The sequence below is a fragment of the Puma concolor genome, chromosome A2, assembly GCF_028749965.1.
Source record: "Puma concolor isolate L17-30 chromosome A2, mPumCon1.1.hap2, whole genome shotgun sequence".
Lineage (NCBI taxonomy): Eukaryota > Metazoa > Chordata > Mammalia > Carnivora > Felidae > Puma > Puma concolor.
This window is the reverse complement of record NC_141668.1, coordinates 89,955,537-89,975,638: the sequence shown is the minus strand read 5'-3', so window position 1 is coordinate 89,975,638 and position 20,102 is coordinate 89,955,537. Positions and strand designations below refer to the sequence as shown.

Here is a 20,102-nt window from a genome sequence, read left to right as displayed (position 1 = left end):
ATGCCCTGGAACATGGCGGTCAACTTAAGTAAATGTGCTGTGTGTGCTTAGAAAGGTGAATTCTTTATTTTGTTGCATAGTTTTACGTATGTCTGGTAAATCAAGGTTGTTAATTATGTTTTTCAAACCTCCTATGTCCTTATTATTTTTGTCTTCTTAATCTAACAGTAGTTTAGAGAGGTTCAGTTGGAATCTCCTGCGATAGATTTGTTAACTATTCCTTGAATTTCTACCATTTTTGCATTTGACGTTTGATGTCATTTTAAGAGTTGTTTCATAATTTTGATGCATTAAAAAAGTTATAATACTTCAGGGTATCTCATTATCCTCACTCTTAAAGTCTGTGAGTAGAGACAAGGTTCCTTTCTAACCACTTTAACACCCCTGAATTATTTCCAAACATGATTACTATGAAGACTAACCAAGATGAGTACTAATGAGTAGAGTGTTTATAAATTTTAATGCAGCAGAAGACCAGAATGAACTCTAATGTAATGTAACAGGTGGTACATTAGTTTTCTACTGCTGCTGTAACAAATTACCACCCAAATTACTTTTCTGATAGTTCTGGAAGTGAGAAGTCTGAAATGGGTCTCACTGGGCTAACATCAAGGTTTCAGCAAGGCTGCATTCCTTTCTGGAGGCTCTCAGGAAGAATTCATTTTCTTTCCCTTTGCTGTTTCTATTTTTTTTATAAGTTATTTTTAGTTTTTATTTTTGAGGGAGAGAGAGAGCAGGGGAAGGGCAGAGAGAGAGGGGGACAGAGGATCTCTGTGAGGACAGCAGAGGGCCCTATGTGGGGCTTGAACTCCCAAACCCTGAGATCATGACCTGAGCCAAAGTTGGATGCTTAACTGACTGAGCCACCCAGGCGCCCAGCCCTTTGCTGTTTCTAAAGGCTGCTGCATTCTTTGACTCATGCCCCCATCCCTCTCATTTCCAAGCCAGCAACATCAGTCCAAGTGTTTCTCACATTGCCACATCTCTCATTCTCCTTCTGTTTACCTCTTCTCCTGACTCTTGTAATTAGATTGGGCCCATCTGCATAATGCAGTCTAATTGCCCCATGTCAAGGTCAGCTGATAACCTTCATTCCTCCTGCAAACTTAATTCTCCTTTGCCATGTAATCAATGTAACATACTCACAGGTTCTGGAGTTAGGTCAAGGCTATCTTCGGGAGACCATTACTCTGCCTATCACAGCTGGTAAATGGAAGGTGCAGAAGAGGTGGACATCATGCTTAGACTGAACTAGAGAGATTTATAATAAGTTAAGGTTGGAGAAGGTACATAAAATACAGCAATCTGCCTTAGTATGACATTGCTTTAAAATCTCCTTCATATTATGTTTTCTCCTAATATAAATGTGAACATACATAATTATTAATCAGTATTTATGTTACTAAAATATATTTATTTTGGGAAAAAATTCAATATTTGGTTTACTTTCAGATAATACCCTAAGCAATGTCCTTACCCATCTGGAGGGATTTTACAAAAGTGTAATGTGGTACTGAGGATGTAATACCTAATTTCTTTCTTTTAATTATCTCTATACCCAACATGGAGCTCAAACTCACAACTCTGAGATCAAGAGTCACACACTCTTCCAACTGAGCCAGTCAAGCACTCATAATCATCCAGTCTCTAAAGACCATGCTGGTCCTTCACATTCAAACTTCCTTACCAGTAAATGGCCAAAGGACCTAACAGTAGCTTAATGTCAGAGTAAACTGCCTAGATTTTAACCCAATTTTATTTATTTATATGCTTATTTTTTGGACAACCATTTATACTTTGAGTCTTCAAAGTAGCAAAAACTATTATACTAGACTGCTGAGTAAAGATGGGATGCCATATTTTAAGGCACAGAAAGCATTTTTGGAACAAAGACATTTGGGGCTTTTTATGATGTTTTACTTTAGCAAGAATTTTTCAATAGTTAATTTCATTAAGCAAATGTGGCTAAACATCGACTCTATACTAGAACTCATGCTAGCTATTTGGAATAAGTCATTAATTAATTTAATACTTATTTATTGAGTTTCTACTCTGTACAAGGAACTTTTTTAGGTTCAGTTCCTCAGTGACCTTACATTTTAGTGAGAGATGGACAATAAACAAGTAAAATACATATTTAATGAGTACTGTGAATAAAAAAAAAAAAGGGAAAAAAAGGGGGGGGGAGTGGGCACAGCAGAGACTTAAGTGGTCAAGGAAAGCCCCTTAAGGTAACATGTGAGCAGAGACCCAAGTTGAGAAGTGAGCCACAGGAATAAGGTTGAGCAAATTGTCTAGGCACAAGAACTTGGAGCATGCCCAGAGAAAGCATGGGTGCATATGGTTGAAGGGAAGCAAGCTTCAAGAAGAAAAGCAGATAGGGGTACCTGGGTGGCTCAGTCGTTTAAGCATCTGACTTTGGCTCAGGTCATGACCTCATGGCTCAGGAGTTCAATCCCCATGTCTGGCTCTGTGCTGACAGCTCAGAGCCTGCAGCCTGCTTCAGATTCTGTGTCTCCCTCTCTGGACCTGCCCTTCCTATGCTCATCCTTTCTCTCTCTCTCTCTTTTTTTCAAAAATAAACATCAAAGGAGAGAAGCAGATGAGGTGAGCAAAGCAGTAGTAGGAAGGAGAGCAGGTTCTACGGGGGCTTGCACAGGGTGAAGATCTGGTGAAAGGGAAAATGACAAGGATCAGAAAAGGAGGATGACATTTCTCACAAAATTAGATTATCGCTCTAACAAAATATTGCGGTTTTCCATCTACATTAGGGCTTACTTCTAGTTTATCTGATGCCATGGCTAAATTCCACAACCATTATATGAGATTTTCTTTCTGCCTGATTACTTTTTAAACAATTAATATATATTTTACTAGCCTGGGATGCCAGTATATCACAATGCATATTAGACTTCAGAATGGGATTGAAAAATAACCTGAAAGCACATTTTATCAGCCAATATTTTGGGACTAAAGCATCTATATTTGTTTGGTAAACAAATCATTTAGTTAAAAACTAGAGAATAACTAAAGATCCTTTTTGCCACCACAAGATTCTGACCATGATGTCCACAATTAATTCTATATACCAGACACGAAGTATATAACCTTTAAAAAAAAAAAAAAACACTAGTATTTTTGAGAGAGAGCGCGTAGGAACAGCGGAGGGGCGGGCAGAGAATCTGAAGCGGTTTCCGCCTTGACAGCAGAGAGCCCTATGCCAGCCCCAACTCATGAACCACCCCCCTCCCCATCATGACCTAAGCCTAAACCAAGAGTCAGAGGCTTAACCAACTGAGCCACCCAGGTACCCCTAAGTATATAATCTTTTACTCCTAGCAATACCCCAGCTATTAGTATCCCCATTTTATGAAAAGAAAGTTGAAGTTCAAAATCAATGGTTCAACTTTTCCAAGGTCTCTCTCTGTTCTTAAGAAGAGTCAATGGCCCCAACCTAGGGGTTTTAGGACCCTAAGTTCTCTTCTTCCACATTTGTTTACTTCTGTCTTTCATTTCCAGAATCATCCTGTATCTGGTTTCCAGTAGGTGTTCCTGGAATAAATACAGGTGAAAGCCTTATGCTAAAGGTAGCATTACTGTTGTTCCTGGCGTCCTCACCAACACACCTTGGAACTTCCTCCCTTCAGGAGGGAAAGGCATTGCCAGGTATGGTTTCAGGCTTGCACGAAGACTAGTAATTCCAAGTTGTATGTTCAACCCCATTTCACCCTTTCTTTGCACTGGAGACCTCTAATTTTGACACCCTCATAGGGGAAAAAAGGCCATCTTTAGACTAGCGATTATCTCAGTCCGCCTTCCTCATACCCCTATAAGGAGAGGGGCCTCAGCTCCATGCCTGCCTTCTTTCCCTCGATGGCGCCTAAGGAACGAGAGCTCCTGGGACTCAAGGTTTTTGCAGGCAAAAAAATCAAAGCTACGGGGTCGCGGGTCCTTAGGAACCCGCAGTGCCCGTAGCTCCTTCCAGGAGTTTTTCGGTTCATCCATCCCCATGTGCTCTCCTGGCCTTTGGATGGCGAACACCTGCATACGAGATGCCCAAACACCAACAGTGCGCAAGCAAAACCTCACAACGAAGAGGAAAAAGAAAGCCCCGCCGCTCGGACCTTGGAAGATGAGGGCGGGGTGACGTTTCGCGTGCGCGCTGCCGCCATGTCGACGCACGGGCACGCCGGCCCCGCCCACAACCTCGCAAGTCTGGTTTCCGGCGGGAGCCGGGGCTGTGGGCGGAGGTGAGGCTGCGGCTTGGGTGCTGGAGCTGGACCTGGAGCTGGCTGGGTGCTGCGCTGCACTGTGGTACTCGCCGGAATGCCTCATTTGGAAAACACGGTGCTTTGTCGCGAGTCCCAAGTGTCCACCTTGCAGTCCCTGTTTGGAGAGGTATTGTGTGAAACTATCTTTTCTCTTCCAAATCCCGGAGGCAAACGTTTCCGTGGCCTTGCGACATGTTCTAATTGTTTTTTAGTTTCGTGTTTGGATTGTGGGGCAATACTCCATATTTTTGCATTGAGAACAGGGGTTGTTGTAGGTCTACCCCACTCCTACACCCAAAGTAACTTATTAGTACCTTTACAAGAAAACGGCACAGGCAGCACCACAGGACGTTGGCCCAGGACGTGTTCGTTTACACACGCCACGCTTTTGAGATGGTTACCTCAAAGTAGCTACTGGAAGTTGCTTAGTATCTTACCCCAGCTGAACAAGACTTTATACAACAGGTGTGTTTGCAGTGTTTTTTTGTTTTGTTTTGTTTTTTTTCCAAATGTAAGTTGGCCCGTTTCATTGAGGTAAATGAAGCCTGGATATAGGTGGTGGTTTGCAAGACTCGTGAGGGCCAAGGCAGTCTTCAGGTTTAAGACTTTAGTAACTTTTCCAGAATTGCAAAGCCTTGAGATCTCTGTCTAGAATTTTTGACCAGCAGTTCAGGTGATGCTTGTGAGAGGAGGGTAAGTAAGTGCCATCTTTAGGAGGTAATGTTCACCAGTTCACAATTTCATCTATTTGTTTTCTGGTGGCTTTTGGTGAGCCTTTTGCTTCAGCTTCATTAATTAGGCATGGAGTTAAGTTAATCAGACTTGGGTCTTATCTGCGAGGGGAGGAAATGAGAGTTTAGGCTTAGACTCATCCCTCCCTCTCAGCCATCTTCTGGTTTGCTTTCTTAAGTCCTTGTATCCAACTAAGAATGTTGGGTGACAGTCTGAGTCTGTGAAGTATGGAAAAGTTCTTCTAAAGGTGCACAGTAGTTAGGGAAGTAAGAGGTCAATGACTGCATCCTCAGTTAGTATTCTGGTTATCATGCTTTCAGTTAGAGTTATCCATATCGTCACTGAAATACTTTCTTGGTTATGCTTTATGCATTCTTTCCTTGGAAGTGGTAAGCCCAGATCACCACAACTAGAAGCAGTCCTCTACAAAGAGAATATTGGCCAACAGAGATGACTGGTATGGGTTTGGTGTTGGTCACAGAAAGGGTTTTGACCTTTGCGCTTACTACAAATCATATTTAACAATATTAATAATGGCTTTTTTTCAAGGTGCCGTGCATGTGCGAGATGCAAAAAACTGGAAAAAAACAAAACTAAACTAAAAAACCCTGGTTCATATTTCTAAGCAGATTTTTTTTTATTTGCTCAGCAAATAAGTATTTACTGAGCCTCTTCTCTATATGAGGCACTGTGCAAGATCCTGGCCTATTACAGTTGGTTAAGAAGATTTAAGCATGACCATGAAAGGTTAAGTAACAGTGCAAGAGTTCAGTATAATTCTAGGTAACAATTGAAAGATGTTTAAAGGTGGAATATTACTAAGCCTCAAATAGTGGCTGCAGACCAATGTGGTAGGATTCTAGAAAAGGAGTGTTTTAGTGTAGTTTGGAAAAATTTTCCTGAACGATGTCTTGACGTTCTCTTTATAGGTATTTGGATAGTAGAGATGTTCAGCAAGCATGCATTTAATTCTTGGGATAGCATTTTTGAGCCAGTTAATTCACAAGATTGTTAGGTATAAACTTAAAGGGTTTGTATACTAAAACATCCATCTTAATTCTATTTTGGGGCTGCTTTTACCATGGAGATATGCAGTTAGAAAGTTTTTTCTGGGAAGGGTGCCTGGGTGGCTCAGTCGGTTAAGCTTCTGACTTGAGTTCGGCTCAGGTCATGATCTCACAGTTCGTGAGATCAAGCCCTGCGTCCGGCTCTGTGCTGACAGTGTGGAGCCTGCTTGGGGGGGTTCTCTCTCTCTCTCTCTTTCTCTCTCTGTCCCTTCCCTGCTTGTTCTCTCTTTCTCTCTCAAAATAAATACTAAAACTTTTTTAAAAAGTTTAAAAAAAAAAGGGGTGCCTGGGTAACTCAGTCCCTTAAGCTTCTGACTTCGGCTCAGGTCATGATCTCACGGTCTGTAAGTTCATGCCCCGCATTGGGCTCTGTGTTAACAGCTCAGAGCCTGGAGCCTGCTTCGGATATTGTGCCTCTCTCTCCCTCTCTGCCCTCCCCTGCTCACGTTCTGCCTCTCTCTCTCTCAAAAATAAATAAACATTAAAATAAAAAATAAAAAGAATAAAAACAAAAAAAAAAGTTTTTTCCTGTGTAAATCTGAGTCCCTGATTTGTCTTGCAAAAGGAAATGTGTAACTTAGTGGCTAGTATGTAATAAATGTGACTGTTAATGCAGTGATGATGATGATCATAGAGACTCTACTTTCTTGTGGAAATTGCATCATCCAATTTTTTTGTGATTATTTTTTAAAATGATTGTGTCCCACTGGACTATGAACTCTTCCAAAGCAGATTGTCTTTTAACAGGTATTTGTACTCTTCAATGCATTATTATACTTTTCAGCATTTGGTAGGTGTCTAATAAATGAATGAAACATATTTGTAGTATTAATGAGACCAATAGAAGGACGTTTGACAATCTTTACTTTTCACTAGGCACCTGACTCGTAACAAATTGCAGGAAGATCTTGGGACTATGTATTTTGAAATAATATGCTATGTAGATTTCATCATTGTTTTATTTGATTAAATGTAGTATGTATAATTTAAAAGTATCCTGTAAATTTTCCTAGGAACAGGAGACTCTTGAAATTGCTTCCAACTTTATGGGGCGCCTGGGTGGCGCAGTCGGTTAAGCGTCCGACTTCAGCCCGGTCACGATCTCGCGGTCCGTGAGTTCGAGCCCCGCGTCGGGCTCTGGGCTGATGGCTCGGAGCCTGGAGCCTGTTTCCGGTTCTGTGTCTCTCTCTCTCTCTCTGCCCCTCCCCCGTTCATGCTCTGTCTCTCTCTGTCCCCAAAATAAATAAACGTTTGAAAAAAAAAAATTGAAAAAAAAAATTAAAAAAAAAAATTCCTTCCAACTTTGTGATCATATATACTTATCTTCGAAGCTATAAAATGTGCAGTGAAGTTGCAGACTGCAGGAGTATATTCTTTAAAGAGTTAAGATAAAAATGGAGTATGGTAAAGTTATCCTGGAAATATCTCTGAAATCTCCTGTAAATTTGAAAATATAAGAGTTCTTATATATGAACCTGCACAGTAATAAAAAGTATAAATACATATATACTGCATGTATAGCATATAGATATGTAGTATATACTAAATATGCCAAGTATAGTTTTTCAGAAATTTTAATTTTTTTTTTTTTTTTTTTTTTTCCCTGAGAGAGCACATGAGCAGGGGAGGAACAGAGGGGGAGAGAGATTCCCAAGCAGGCTCCATGCCCAGCATGGAGCTTGATGCAGGGCTTGATCTCATGACCATGATATCATGAACACAGCTGAAATCAAGAGTCAGACACTTAACCGACTGAGGCACCCCAGAAATTTTAATCTTAATAGATAAAGTGCTTAATAGAGAATGTGCTTAGGATTGAACTCAAGTTAGTTCACAGTGTGAACATAGATCCAGTGTATGGTCATTGTTGAAATAATTTGGATCGAATATTTTACTTTACCATGAAAACCTTTCTCATGAGTAGATAATTGTTTATTTTCTGTTTTTTTAATGTATGGACTGATACTTGTCTTTTCTCTCTTAGAGACATCATTTCAGCTTTCCATCAATTTTTATTTATGGGCATACTGCCAGTGGAAAGACCTATGTAACACAAACTTTGTTGAAAACTTTAGAGGTAAGAATAACCCTGGGATCATGACCTGAGCCAAAATCAAGAGTTGGGTGCTCAACTGACTGAGCCACCCGAGCATTTCAGACTAAATTTTGTTTGGGATATTTTGGACTCTGGTTTGCAAGGGAATAGGGTAAAAGAGGCCTTATAAGAAGTATAAAGTAGCCTTAGTTACATTGTTACCCTGAAAGAGAAAGAAAGGCTTCCTTCTTGGTTGAAATTTGTGGAATGTCACTAAAAATAGTTATAGGTCCCATTATTTGTGCCAGATGCCAAAAGTTATCTTCCTCAGAATGATCAGTACTGCTTTTGTGATTTCATTTTGAGAACAGACTATATTTGTAAGCAAGTCTTTGTTTCCTTGTTACTTCTCGAATTACCTCCATTTTGATCTTTAAATGAAGAGCTAGCTTAATCCTTATGGGGGATTACTGTGGTTTCAAACTCTTAAAATTCTTTTTGATCCAGGTTTGTTCATCATTAGAATATTACCTTAAAATTAGTGTGAAATTCCTACTAAGAGTTTTAACACGTACTTCGGGTTTTTTTGGTAAGAATTCTTTAGAGGGAAGTACAAGTTTGCTCTGAATCCTCGTAGGAAACAAATGGCAAACTCAAATAATTGAAGTGAGTTTAATGAAGATACTATTGTACAAAGGCTGAAGAAATGTTAAGGGAATCAATAAGGGGTGGTAAAGCACGGAGAGCTTTAGCCTTCCCTGGACCTGAACGGACCATAGGAGGGTGCTGTTACCAGCTCACAGTAAGAGCTGTAGCTTTAGATGAGGGGCTGCCAGGCTGAAGCTGTGGCCTTTGGTAGAAGAATGTAGCCATGGTGGAACTGTGGGCCACTGAGAGACAGGGTGTGAGGTAAGGGAATATTCATTTTCTATTACCGCTTCCTTCAGGCCCCTGGTTCTTCTCGTTGGCTGAATCCAACTGGAGCCAGAAAATATGAGAGTGTGAATGATATCGTCTGTAGTGGCTAGCCTCCTGGGACACAGAGCAGGTTGGGGAATGGTGGCGGGCGGGGAGATGTAGATCAGAAGGACAAGTGGAGAACATTGTTACTGGATATGTGTGTTTTCTGTTCTGTTTACATTTTGTTGTTGTTTTCAGCTCCCACATGTCTTTGTGAATTGTGTTGAATGCTTTACCTTGAGGCTGCTCTTAGAACAAATTTTAAACAAATTGAATCATCTTAGTTCTTCAGAGAATCGATGTTCTACCCACATAACCTGTGAAACATTTAATGATTTTGTTCGCTTATTTAAACAAGTAACCAAAGCTGAAAGTCTCAAGGATCAGACTGTATATATCGTAAGTAATTTAATTTCATTATATCATCTATTTGAAAACTGGTTTGTTTATTGGGTCAATTTCTGTATATTTGTTTTGAGTCTCATTATGTATAGCACACTGTGCAAGGGGCTTTTGGGATACAGAAATGTTTTAGATGTATTTTTTATCCAAAGGGAACTTCAGTGTAATGGAGGAGTTGTGACATATACTACATCTGATCATGTGTGAGTGTGGTAAGTGATAACCATGAGACACAGAGTACTGATGAAGGCATATGTGGTCCAGCCTCATGAGGTGATAGCATTTGAGATAGACCTGAAAGGATAATTAGAGGATTATAGGAAGAAACTAAAGAAGGAATTGCAGATGTTAGGAATTATGTAAGGAAAGGCATGCAAATGCAGTGGAAGCCAGGGAATGCAAGTAGTCTGGTTTTGGTGGGTGATAATGTATGAAGGGAGAAAAAAGCTAGGAAGGTAAGGGAGGCAGAAAATAGAGTGTCTTGAAAACTACTAAAGTGCTCTATTTCATGTACTAGTCAGTGAGGAGGTAGTGGAGATTTTAGAGCAGCAAATATGTTTAAAATGCAAGTCATATTAAATAGATGGGAGGCGGTGAGCGATGACAGACTCAAGTCCAAAGGAATGATTTTTAGGCTTTTATAGCTGTTTAAATTAGAGGAAATTTGGGCCCGGACTAGACTTGGGGCAGAAGATGCAGAAAGGAATAAATGGAAGACACAGCAACGGTCAAATTCTTCCACTGTGTACGGAGTAGGTTTGTGGGGAAAGATGAATCAATTGATTTTTGGTTGGCTAAGTTTGAATCGTAGTTGTTATATCAATGTGAAAATGATTAGCAGACAACTGAAAATGTGTACTGTTTCAGTGGATTTTTATTTTTTATTTATTTTTTTATTTATTTTTTTTTTTTTTAAAGAATTTTTTTTTCAACGTTTATTTATTTTTGGGACAGAGAGAGACAGAGCATGAACGGGGGAGGGGCAGAGAGAGAGGGAGACACAGAATCGGAAACAGGTTCCAGGCTCTGAGCCATCAGCCCAGAGCCCGACGCGGGGCTCGAACTCACGGACCGCGAGATCGTGACCTGGCTGAAGTCGGACGCTTAACCGACTGCGCCACCCAGGCGCCCCTCAGTGGATTTTTATAATACTTTAATCCTTTTTAAAAAAATGATTACCTCTGGAATTGGAATTAACTTTTAATATAATGCCTTATCAAAACCGCCAAGTTGTAAACTCCCTGAAGGGACCAAATCTTACAGATTCTTGCATCTCGCATCTCCCGAAATGTATAAAATAGTTCCTTCCACATTTTCATTTCGCTCATTTATTTATTCAGCAAATAATTACTGAGCACTTCCTATGTGCCAGGCACTGTTTTAGATACTGGAGATAGAACACAGAACAAATTAGAGTCCCTTGCCTTCCTGCAGTTTATAGTATAGTTGAGGAAGATACATGAAAAGCAGGTTAATAGTAGTGTGTCAGATATAAAAAGTTAATAGAGTAAAGGAGAATCAATTGGGTGAGGGAGAGTAGTTATTTTTCTAAACAGAGAAGACAGAGAAGATCTCACTGAGATGATGGTAACTGAGCTGAAACCTGAAGGAAGTGAGGAGTAAGCCATGAAGATACGTGAAAAAAGAGTATTCTAGGCAAAGAGATGAACGTATGAGTACAAAGCCTGGAACATGCTTTGTGTATTCAGAGACTATCGAGGAGGCCATTGTGGTTAGGCTAGTTTAAGTAAGGGGGAGAGTGGTAATGTTGAGATCAAATGAAGAGTACAAGGATAGAAGCATGCAGACCAGCATTATGGGTTGAATTCTTTCCCCCCAAAATTCATATGGTGAAGTTCTCACCCCTGGTGCCTCAGAATACGACCTTTTGGAAATAGGGTCATTGCAGTTCTAATTAAGATGAAGTTAAGTAGTTTGGGCCCCTAATTTAGTATGACTGGTGTCTTTATAAAACGAGGAAATTTGGAGATAAGACATGCACATAGGGAGGATGCCGCATAAAGATAGGAGCTATGCTGCCTGCCGCAAGCCAAGGGACTACCAGAAACCAGGAGAGAGATCAGGAACAGTTCCTCCAGTACTACCTTTGGAGGAAGCATGGTCATGCTAACACCTTGATCTTGGACTTCTAGCTTCTGTAACCATGAGATAATAAATTTCTGTTGTTAAAGTCACCCTGCTGGTGGTGCTTTCTTATGGCAGCCGTAGGAAACTAATAACAGCTGGTTCTGAGGCATTTATGATAATCTAGGCCAAACATCATGTTGGGTTAGACCAGACTGGTAGCAGTAGATGTGGTAAGAAGTGGTCTGGAATATTTTGACAGAATTTTCTGATAGATTGAATACAGAGGAGGAGAGAAAGAACAAAGTTAATGATGACTCAGAAGTTTTTGTGTACTTGAAAGGATGGAGTTGTCATTATCTTAGTGGGATCTTGTTGGGCAGGGAAGGAGTGATCAGGAGTTTGGTTTTGGGCATGTTAAATCAAGTACAGATGTTCAGTTGGCACTTGGACACTGGAGTCTTGGGTCAAGAGAGGTCCATTTTGGAACTACAATTTTGGAGTTATGAGAATAGAGGTAGTAGTCCTTTTTTTTTTTTTTAATAAAAAATTTTTTTTTAATTTTTTTGAGAGAAAGAGAGAGCAGGGGAGGGTCAGAGAGAGAGACGGAAAATCCCAAGCAGGCTCTGCAGTTTCAGCATATAGCCCAATGTGGGGCTGAAACCCATGAACCATGAGAACATGACCTGAGCCAAATTAAGAGTTGGATGCTAGGGGCGCCTGGGTGGCGCAGTCGGTTAAGCGTCCGACTTCAGCCAGGTCACGATCTCGCGGTCCGTGAGTTCGAGCCCCGCGTCGGGCTCTGGGCTGATGGCTCAGAGCCTGGAGCCTGTTTCCGATTCTGTGTCTCCCTCTCTCTCTGCCCCTCCCCCGTTCATGCTCTGTCTCTCTCTGTCCCAAAAATAAAATAAACGTTAAAAAAAAAAAAAAATTTAAAAAAAAAAAAAGAGTTGGATGCTTAACTGACTGAGATCACTGAGACGCCCTTAGAGGTAGTAGTGTTTAAAGCTGAGGGGCTATTAGCTCACCAAGAGGGTGAGTGAGTAGAAAAGAGGCGAGTCAAGTGCCTGAGTCTTGGGGCAACCCATTGGTTATGTGATGAGGAGATAAGGAAAAACAAATGAGGACAGAGAAGAAATCAGTGATGTATAAAGAAAACTTGAGGAAGTTGCAGTGTTCTGGAAGTCTTGCTAGCCTCTGTCTTTCCTGGTCCTTTGACTAGGGAAACCAGGGTTTTGGTGGGGCTTTTTTGGCATATTTTCATTAGCCTTTCTGTGTTGCTGGCTTCTTCAGCTCTACATATGGGCTATGTGTGGCAAAAAGACAGCTCAGGCAATATACTCTCTAAGATGAGTTGTCATTCCTCCATCCTAGCTGGCCTGCCTTCTCTCTGCCTTTCATAACACTGTTCGTTTTATGTACAGTATTCAAGATTCTTAGTTTTACTTAGCAGGAGAAATAGGGAAAAGTATATACTTCATCTTCTCAGAGGCGGAAATATAATTTCTTTTAAAATGCAAGTGAATAAGTGAAGAATACAGCTACTGCTAGTATAGTTTCACACCATTAAGTTGATTGATGCTAAAGCAACTCTAGTTTAACCCACCATTACTTGCACCATCAGTGCAAATATCAACATGGTGAAAAAGGCAAATAATATTTCAGTACTATTATGAAAATAGTTTTGACGTTGCCAACCTTTTGAAAGGGTATCAGGGACCACCCTTCCCACACCCAGGGGGCCACAGGTCATACATACCTCAGAAACCAATGTTCTAAGAAATAAGTTCGTCTTTCAGTAAGATAAGGTAGGAGACAAGATCACTGGTGGAGAGGAATTTAAGGAATTAAGAGTCCATATCAGAAGGGGGTCATTAATGTGGGTTTTGAAATATCCAAAAAGTATAGGAGTTATATTAGAGAAGTGTTAGTAAGAAACTGTAATATTTAAAGAATGAAAGGGAATGACCTCAGTATATGTGGATGACAACAAAGAGAGTTGCAAAGCTGAATGTCTTTAGGTAGGAGGTTAGGATAGGAGGAAAAACATCAATACTGTAGAAACAGGGGCAGTTGGCTGGCTCAGTTGGAAGAGCATGCACACTGTTAATCTCAGGATTGTGAGTTTGAGTCCCATGTTGGGTGTAGGGATTACTTAAATAAAACAACAACAACAAAAAATTCTAGGAACAGCCTTGATGAATAAGTAGGGCCCCACTCATTTTTTCAGATGCAGTGGATAAAAGTAGGTATTCAGTAAGTACTTGTTAATTGACTAAACATGAAGTGTGAAAAAGTTTCCAGGTGTTTAGCGTGGAACTTTTTTTTTTAATGTTTATTTATTTTTGAGAGAGACAGAGACAGAATGTGAGTGGGTTAGGGGCAGAGAGAGAGGGAGACACAGAATCCGAAGCAGGCTCCAGGCTCTGAGCTGTCAGCACAGAACCCGACACGGGGCTTGAACTCACAAGCTGTGAGACCATGACTTGAGCCAAAGTCGGATGCTCAACCCACTGAGCCACCCAGGCGTCCCTAGTGTGGAAAATTTTTAGGAGTACATCTGTAGACTGTTCAACCTTCTAATATATGAATTGGTACGTTTCAATACTTAGAATAAAGAAAGGTGGGAGAGTATTTTCTAGTCAGTAAACCAACTTGCAAATCAAGCGTCTTTTAGAATGCTTTTGTGTAAATTATTAAGATAAATGTTTGGATCTGAATTAAAATTTTTTATCTCTCTGAATATTAGTTATCTGTTAACTGCTTTTGAAGAAGGATCGTTTATTAGAATATCATAAAATCATTATAGTGGGTTAACTAAATTAAATTAGAAGAATGAACTATTAATTTACTTCTTCAGCTTTGTGTTTTGCATTAAAATGGGCATAAAAACAGACCAGTTATTTGTATTAATCTGTGTCCTGGATTAGAGAGTTATTTAAATGGAGATTGATGGGGAAATTACATAATTGCATAGTAGAGAAACTAATTTATAGCTTTTTAGCAGTAAATAATTTTAGCTTTATTTTGTCTAATTAGAAATGAAATATCTTAAGTTGATTACTCACATAGATTGTTTCAAGGTGTCTGTTAATTAATAAAACAGTTACAAAACAATTTGGACTACTTAGGAAAATAATATTATATTCTTTGCATTTTAATTTTATTCCTATTTTAAATTATCATAATTTCTAGTAGGATTTGTTAATAAAGTGTAAATGTTTTTTAAAAAAAGACGCCAGCTTTCTTTACTTCAGTTCTGAGAAGAAAACGCATGAGATAAACCTACAACATTTTGCCATAATAGAAAGCTAGGTAACTGTCATTATAACTAGGGTCATTTCAAAAAGACACAGAAGGTCACATATTGAAAGAGTTAATATTGTTAAAATGTTCATAGTACCCAAAGCCATCTATAGATTCAGTGCAATCCTTGTCAAAATTCAAATGACATTTTTCTCAGAGATAGAAAAAACAATCTTAATATTCGTGTGGAATCACAAAAGATGGAATAGCCAAAGCTGTGCGGAGAAAGAAGAAAAAACTTGAGGCATTATACTTCTTAATTTCAAACTATACCATAAAGCTATAGTAAAACAGTATGGTACTAGCATAAAAACAGACCAACAGAACAGAATTGAGAGCACAGAAATAAGCCTTCCCATATACATACGGTCAACTAATATTTGGCAAGAGAGCCAAGAATGCTCAGTGAGGAAAGGCTAGTGTCTTCAATAAATGGCAATGGGAAAACTGGGTAGCCACATGCAGAAGAGTGAAGTTAGACCCCTGTCTTACACCATTCACAAAAGTTAACTTGAAATGAATTAGAGACTTAAGTGTAAAAACTGAAACCATAAAACTCCTAGGGGAAAAAAAACACAACAAACCTAGAGGAAATGTTCATTGGCAGTGGTCTTGGCAACAGCTTTTAAAATATGATACCAAGAGAGCAAGCAACAAAGTGAGAATAAGTAGGACTACACTGAACTAAAAAAGCTTATGCATAGCAAAAGAAATAATCACTAAAATGAAAAGGCATTCTACAGAATAGGAGAAAATGCTTGCAGTCATCTACTAAACAAGGGATTAATATCCAAAATATATAAAGAACTCGTACACTCCATAGCAAAAACAAACAAAACAAATCTGGTTAGAAAATGGGCAGAGGACCTGAATAGACATTTTTCCAGAGAAGACATACAGATGGTCAACAAGTACATGAAAAGGTGCTCAACATCACTAATCATCAGGGAAGTGCAAATCAAAACCATGAGATATCACCTCACACCTATTGGATGCCTATTATCCAAAAGACAAGAGATAAGTATTGGTGAGGATGTGGAGAAAAGGGAATCCTTGTGCACTGTTCTTAGGGGAAGGTTAATTGGTACAGCCACTATGGAAAAAACAGTGTGGAGGTTCCTTAAAACATTAAGAATAGAACTGCCATATGATTCCACAACCTAACTTCTGAGTGTATATATGAAGGAGATGAAATCAGGGTGTCAAAGAGATATCTGCACTCCCATGTTGATTGCAGTTTTATTCACAATAGCCAAATCATAGAAACAACCTAAGTGTCCATCAGTGGATGAATGAATAAAGAAGATTGTGTGTGTGTGTGTGTGTGTGTGTGTGTGTGTGTATACATGCATATATATATGTATATGCATACATACACATACATATATATACACACACACACATATACATATACATACATACAATGGAATATTGTTCAGCCATGAGAAAGAAGGAAATCCTGCCTTTTGTGACAACATGGATGGACCTTGAGGGCATTATGCTAAGTGAACTAAGTCTGGCAGAGACAATTCTATGTGGAATCTAAAAAGCCAAACTCAGGAACAAAGTAAAATGGTTGGTTACTAGGGACTGTGGGATAAGGGAAATGGAGAGATGTTGGTCAAAGAGTACATGCTTCTAGTTATAAGGTGAGTAAGTTCTAGGGAATCTAATGTATAACATGGTGATTATAGTTAATGCTATACTGTGTTATATATACTTGAATGTTGCTAAGAGAGTGGACCTTAAATGTTCTTGCCATGAAAAAGAAATGATAATTATGTGAGGTGATGGAGGTGTCAGCCAAAGTTATGGTGGGAATCATTTTGCAGTATTAAGTGTATCATATCAACACGTTGTGTACCTTAAACTTATGCAGTGTTATATGTCAGTTATATTTCAAAGCTGGGGAGACAAAAAGGATCTAGAAACTAGTTTGAAGAGGCTTCCACTGGCCAAACATGGTATGGTTTGGCCATCAAAAAGAACAGTCAGTTCAGTAGATGGAAGCACAATAGATGTTTTAAAATCCATGAATTCATAATGATACTAAACAAGTATATAAAAATCACAAAACCTCAGCTCATTGGTTACCATGAGAATTTCATTTACTAGGGCACTGCAGTAGGCTAAATAATGGCCCCTGAGGATATCAGGTCCTAGTCCCGGGAACCTGTAAATGGCCCCTTGGAAAAAAGGCCTTTGGAAATGTGATTAACTTAAGGATCTAGAGATGGGGAGATTTACCAGGTTTATCTGGGCGAGCCCAAAATGCAATCACAAATGTTTGTGTAGGAGAGAGGCAAAGAGAGGTTTGACTAAACCACACATAAAAGAGGCGGCCAGGTAATGGAAGCAGAGGCAAACAGAATAAGTGAGAAACTGGAAGGTGCTGGCCTTGGATTATGTAGTGATGCAGCCACAAGCCAAAGAATACTGGCAGCCACCAGAAGCTGAGGGGGCAAAGAATGTATTCTACCTTAGAGCTGTTGGAGGGAGTGTAGCCCTGCAGACACCTTGATTTTGGCCCCACGAAACTGATTTCAGACATGGCTTCCAGAACTGTGAGAGAATAAATATTTAGTCTGTTTCAAGCCACCACATTTGTGTGATGATGTGTTACAGCAACCACAGAGGCACAAACTTATTTTGAAAGTTGGTAGATTAAAGGAAAGAAGCATTTATCCCTTATGTCCTGTGTGAACTTTATTTCTGAGTAACTAACAGATGAGAAGTTCTTTCTAGAAAAATGTCCTCCAATAAATGAAGAAAGAATCCTAGAAAATTAGAGTGTTGCAGTCCCTAACAAAGTTCTAGATATAGGCAGTGATCATCAGTTGAAATCATTTGGTGAAAGGCTGCTAGGGAACTTTATAATGGATGGATCAGGCTGACAATACCTGAAACTGTCAATCAATCTTAACATCACAAGAGAGATAGTCACGTGTTGTGTACCTGCTGATGTGATTCAATAAGAAATATAGAGCACTATTTGTGAAGTATTCTTGCCCGAAAGTTGAACCTGAATCTTATCAGACCCCTAGATTTATTGACTATTGTACAGGAAATATAGGAGATATAGGAACATGTTAAATGACACTACAGAGATGCAGTCAGCCAATTCAGAATATGGAAAATTCTACCCAACAGATGACCTGTTTACTTCAATGAATATATAACAGCAAAAAAAGGAAGGGTCAGGGGAAATGTTATAATTTAAAATTGACCAGAAGACAAACCAAATATGAGAATATTCAATATATGAACCTTTTTGGATCCTGAATCAAATACGTGAACTCTAAGGAGGCATTTGTGGGACAAATCGGGAAATTTGAATACTGGTTATTACATGATGTTACAGAATATTGTTAATTTTTTAGGCATGATAATGATACTGAGGTTATGTTTTTTTTAAAAAAGTCTTCACCTCTTAGATCTACATATGATATATTTACGGATGGAATAGTATGTCTGAGGTTTGCTTTAACATAATCCAGCAAGATGGTAGAAGAGAAGAGTGGAGGTGGATAGAAAAAACAAAAAGTAAAACATAACAAAAAGTAAAAACAAAGGTTGGATTAAATAGGTTAAATATTTTAGACAATGCTTTGAAGACCTTGATTTTTTTTTTATGGACTAATGGATGACTTCTTGAAGTAAGTTTTTTTTTTTAACATGTTTTATCAAAATTTCAAACATATATAGAGAATAGTGTAATATATTCTAGTGAACCCATCACCCAGCTTCAGTTATTATTAACATGTGGTCACACTTGTGTCTTTATCCCATCATTGTTTCCTGCATCATATTATGTTATCCATAAATGAATATAAACATTCTATCTCTATATATCATATATCACCCATGAATATGTGCTAGAGCTACATATAATATGTATACTGTGTGTCTCTGGAAGATAAGTACCTTTTAAAATCATATAATCCCAATAGTATTATCATAACTGAACAAAAATTTAACTTTTATCAAATGGAATAAAAAATGCTTCCAGTTCTATGTCTTGTACACCTAGTGAGATATCCTTAGAGCATTGGTAATATACCTATAAAAGAAACTTTTAATGTGGCTGTGATTCATTTTCTATTTAGAAACTTGGGTTAAAATACGATGTAAGTAGTCTTTTTTAATTTGCTAATTTGAAATGTCTTCTACAAATGTAAATACCAGTTGAAAATTAATTCATAGGTTATAATTTTTCTTTTTAACATAGAAAATTGTGAATTGTGCAGTATATTATATAAATGTTTTATAGAGGGCTTTGTAAATCGATTTTGACACTGCATTTTTTTTTATAAGGTTCTAGACAAAGCAGAATATCTAAGAGATATGGAAGCAAATCTTTTGCCTGGGTTTCTTAGGTTACAAGAATTGGTAAGTAATGCATGGGTCTTTTCACCCTATGACCTAATCAGTTGATTGTCTTGTCAAATATTTTCCTTTTGCCAATCTGACAGGTGAGAAATGAATCTTAACATAATTTTAACTTGTGTTTCTTTACTGTGAGTGTTGTTGAACATTTTTCCAAAGTAAAAGCACTTTTTGACTTGGTAACATTTATTCTTTATTTTAGCTTTTCATTTCTAATTGTGAAGTGACTAATCCTAGTCTTTTATAAGGTTTTAGGTGTTTGCTGGAGTAGATGGTGGGAGCCTATACTTTAAACTTTCTGTAAGAATTTAAAAATTTTCAGTAATCTAGAGAATCAGTAATCTGGAGGTAGGTCTGTTTTGGGTCATCTGGAGTTCTCTCTCTTGGCCAGTGTCAGAACCAGCTTTGTGTTTGAATTTATAATTGTGTTGGTACTGAATAGTATTAATACTACTCTAATTGTTATGAGCTGACAAAAAAAGAATAGGGATGGGCTTAATATGCATATGTGTCAGGTCAAAACATAATAATAATATGGTAAAACCAGGATTTTACAGTAGTTTGAATAAAGAAAATTGGAGAGAGAATTCATTGTTCACCAGCATCAGTTGGTATAGGAATACTAAACTCAACTGTGGCTGTTTCCCATTTGTACCAGAATTATGAGAGTAAGATTTAGTTTGATCAAAATACTATTATTAATCATATTCAATCACTGTTAATTTAAATTTTATTGATTTTGTAGTTTTGTATTTAACTTACAAATTTATTTTTGTTTTATAATCCTGTAAGTGCTTTGAGCATAAATAGTTTATACCTACCAGTTTTATGTCTGTATTTAAGTATTAAGTAACATTA

The 20,102-nt window shown here is 38.5% G+C and overlaps 1 protein-coding gene across 4 annotated transcripts in view; it reads left to right on the top strand.

The window, feature by feature from the left end:
• The first annotated feature begins 4,211 nt into the window (after positions 1–4,211).
• The window catches only part of ORC5 (origin recognition complex subunit 5), a 147,389-nt gene continuing 131,498 nt past the window's right edge, over positions 4,212–20,102 (top strand). For 2 of the 4 annotated variants that reach the window (XM_086696882.1, XM_086696883.1), the window contains exons 1-4: positions 4,212–4,398; positions 8,055–8,147; positions 9,264–9,464; positions 19,173–19,247. In XM_086696882.1, coding sequence (XP_086553008.1) covers positions 4,327–4,398; positions 8,055–8,147; positions 9,264–9,464; positions 19,173–19,247 — 441 coding nt within the window. In that variant the 5' untranslated portion in view covers positions 4,212–4,326. The remainder of the gene's footprint in view (positions 4,399–8,054; positions 8,148–9,263; positions 9,465–19,172; positions 19,248–20,102) is intronic. The other 2 variants (XM_086696881.1, XM_025929583.2) reach the window with 1 other exon arrangement.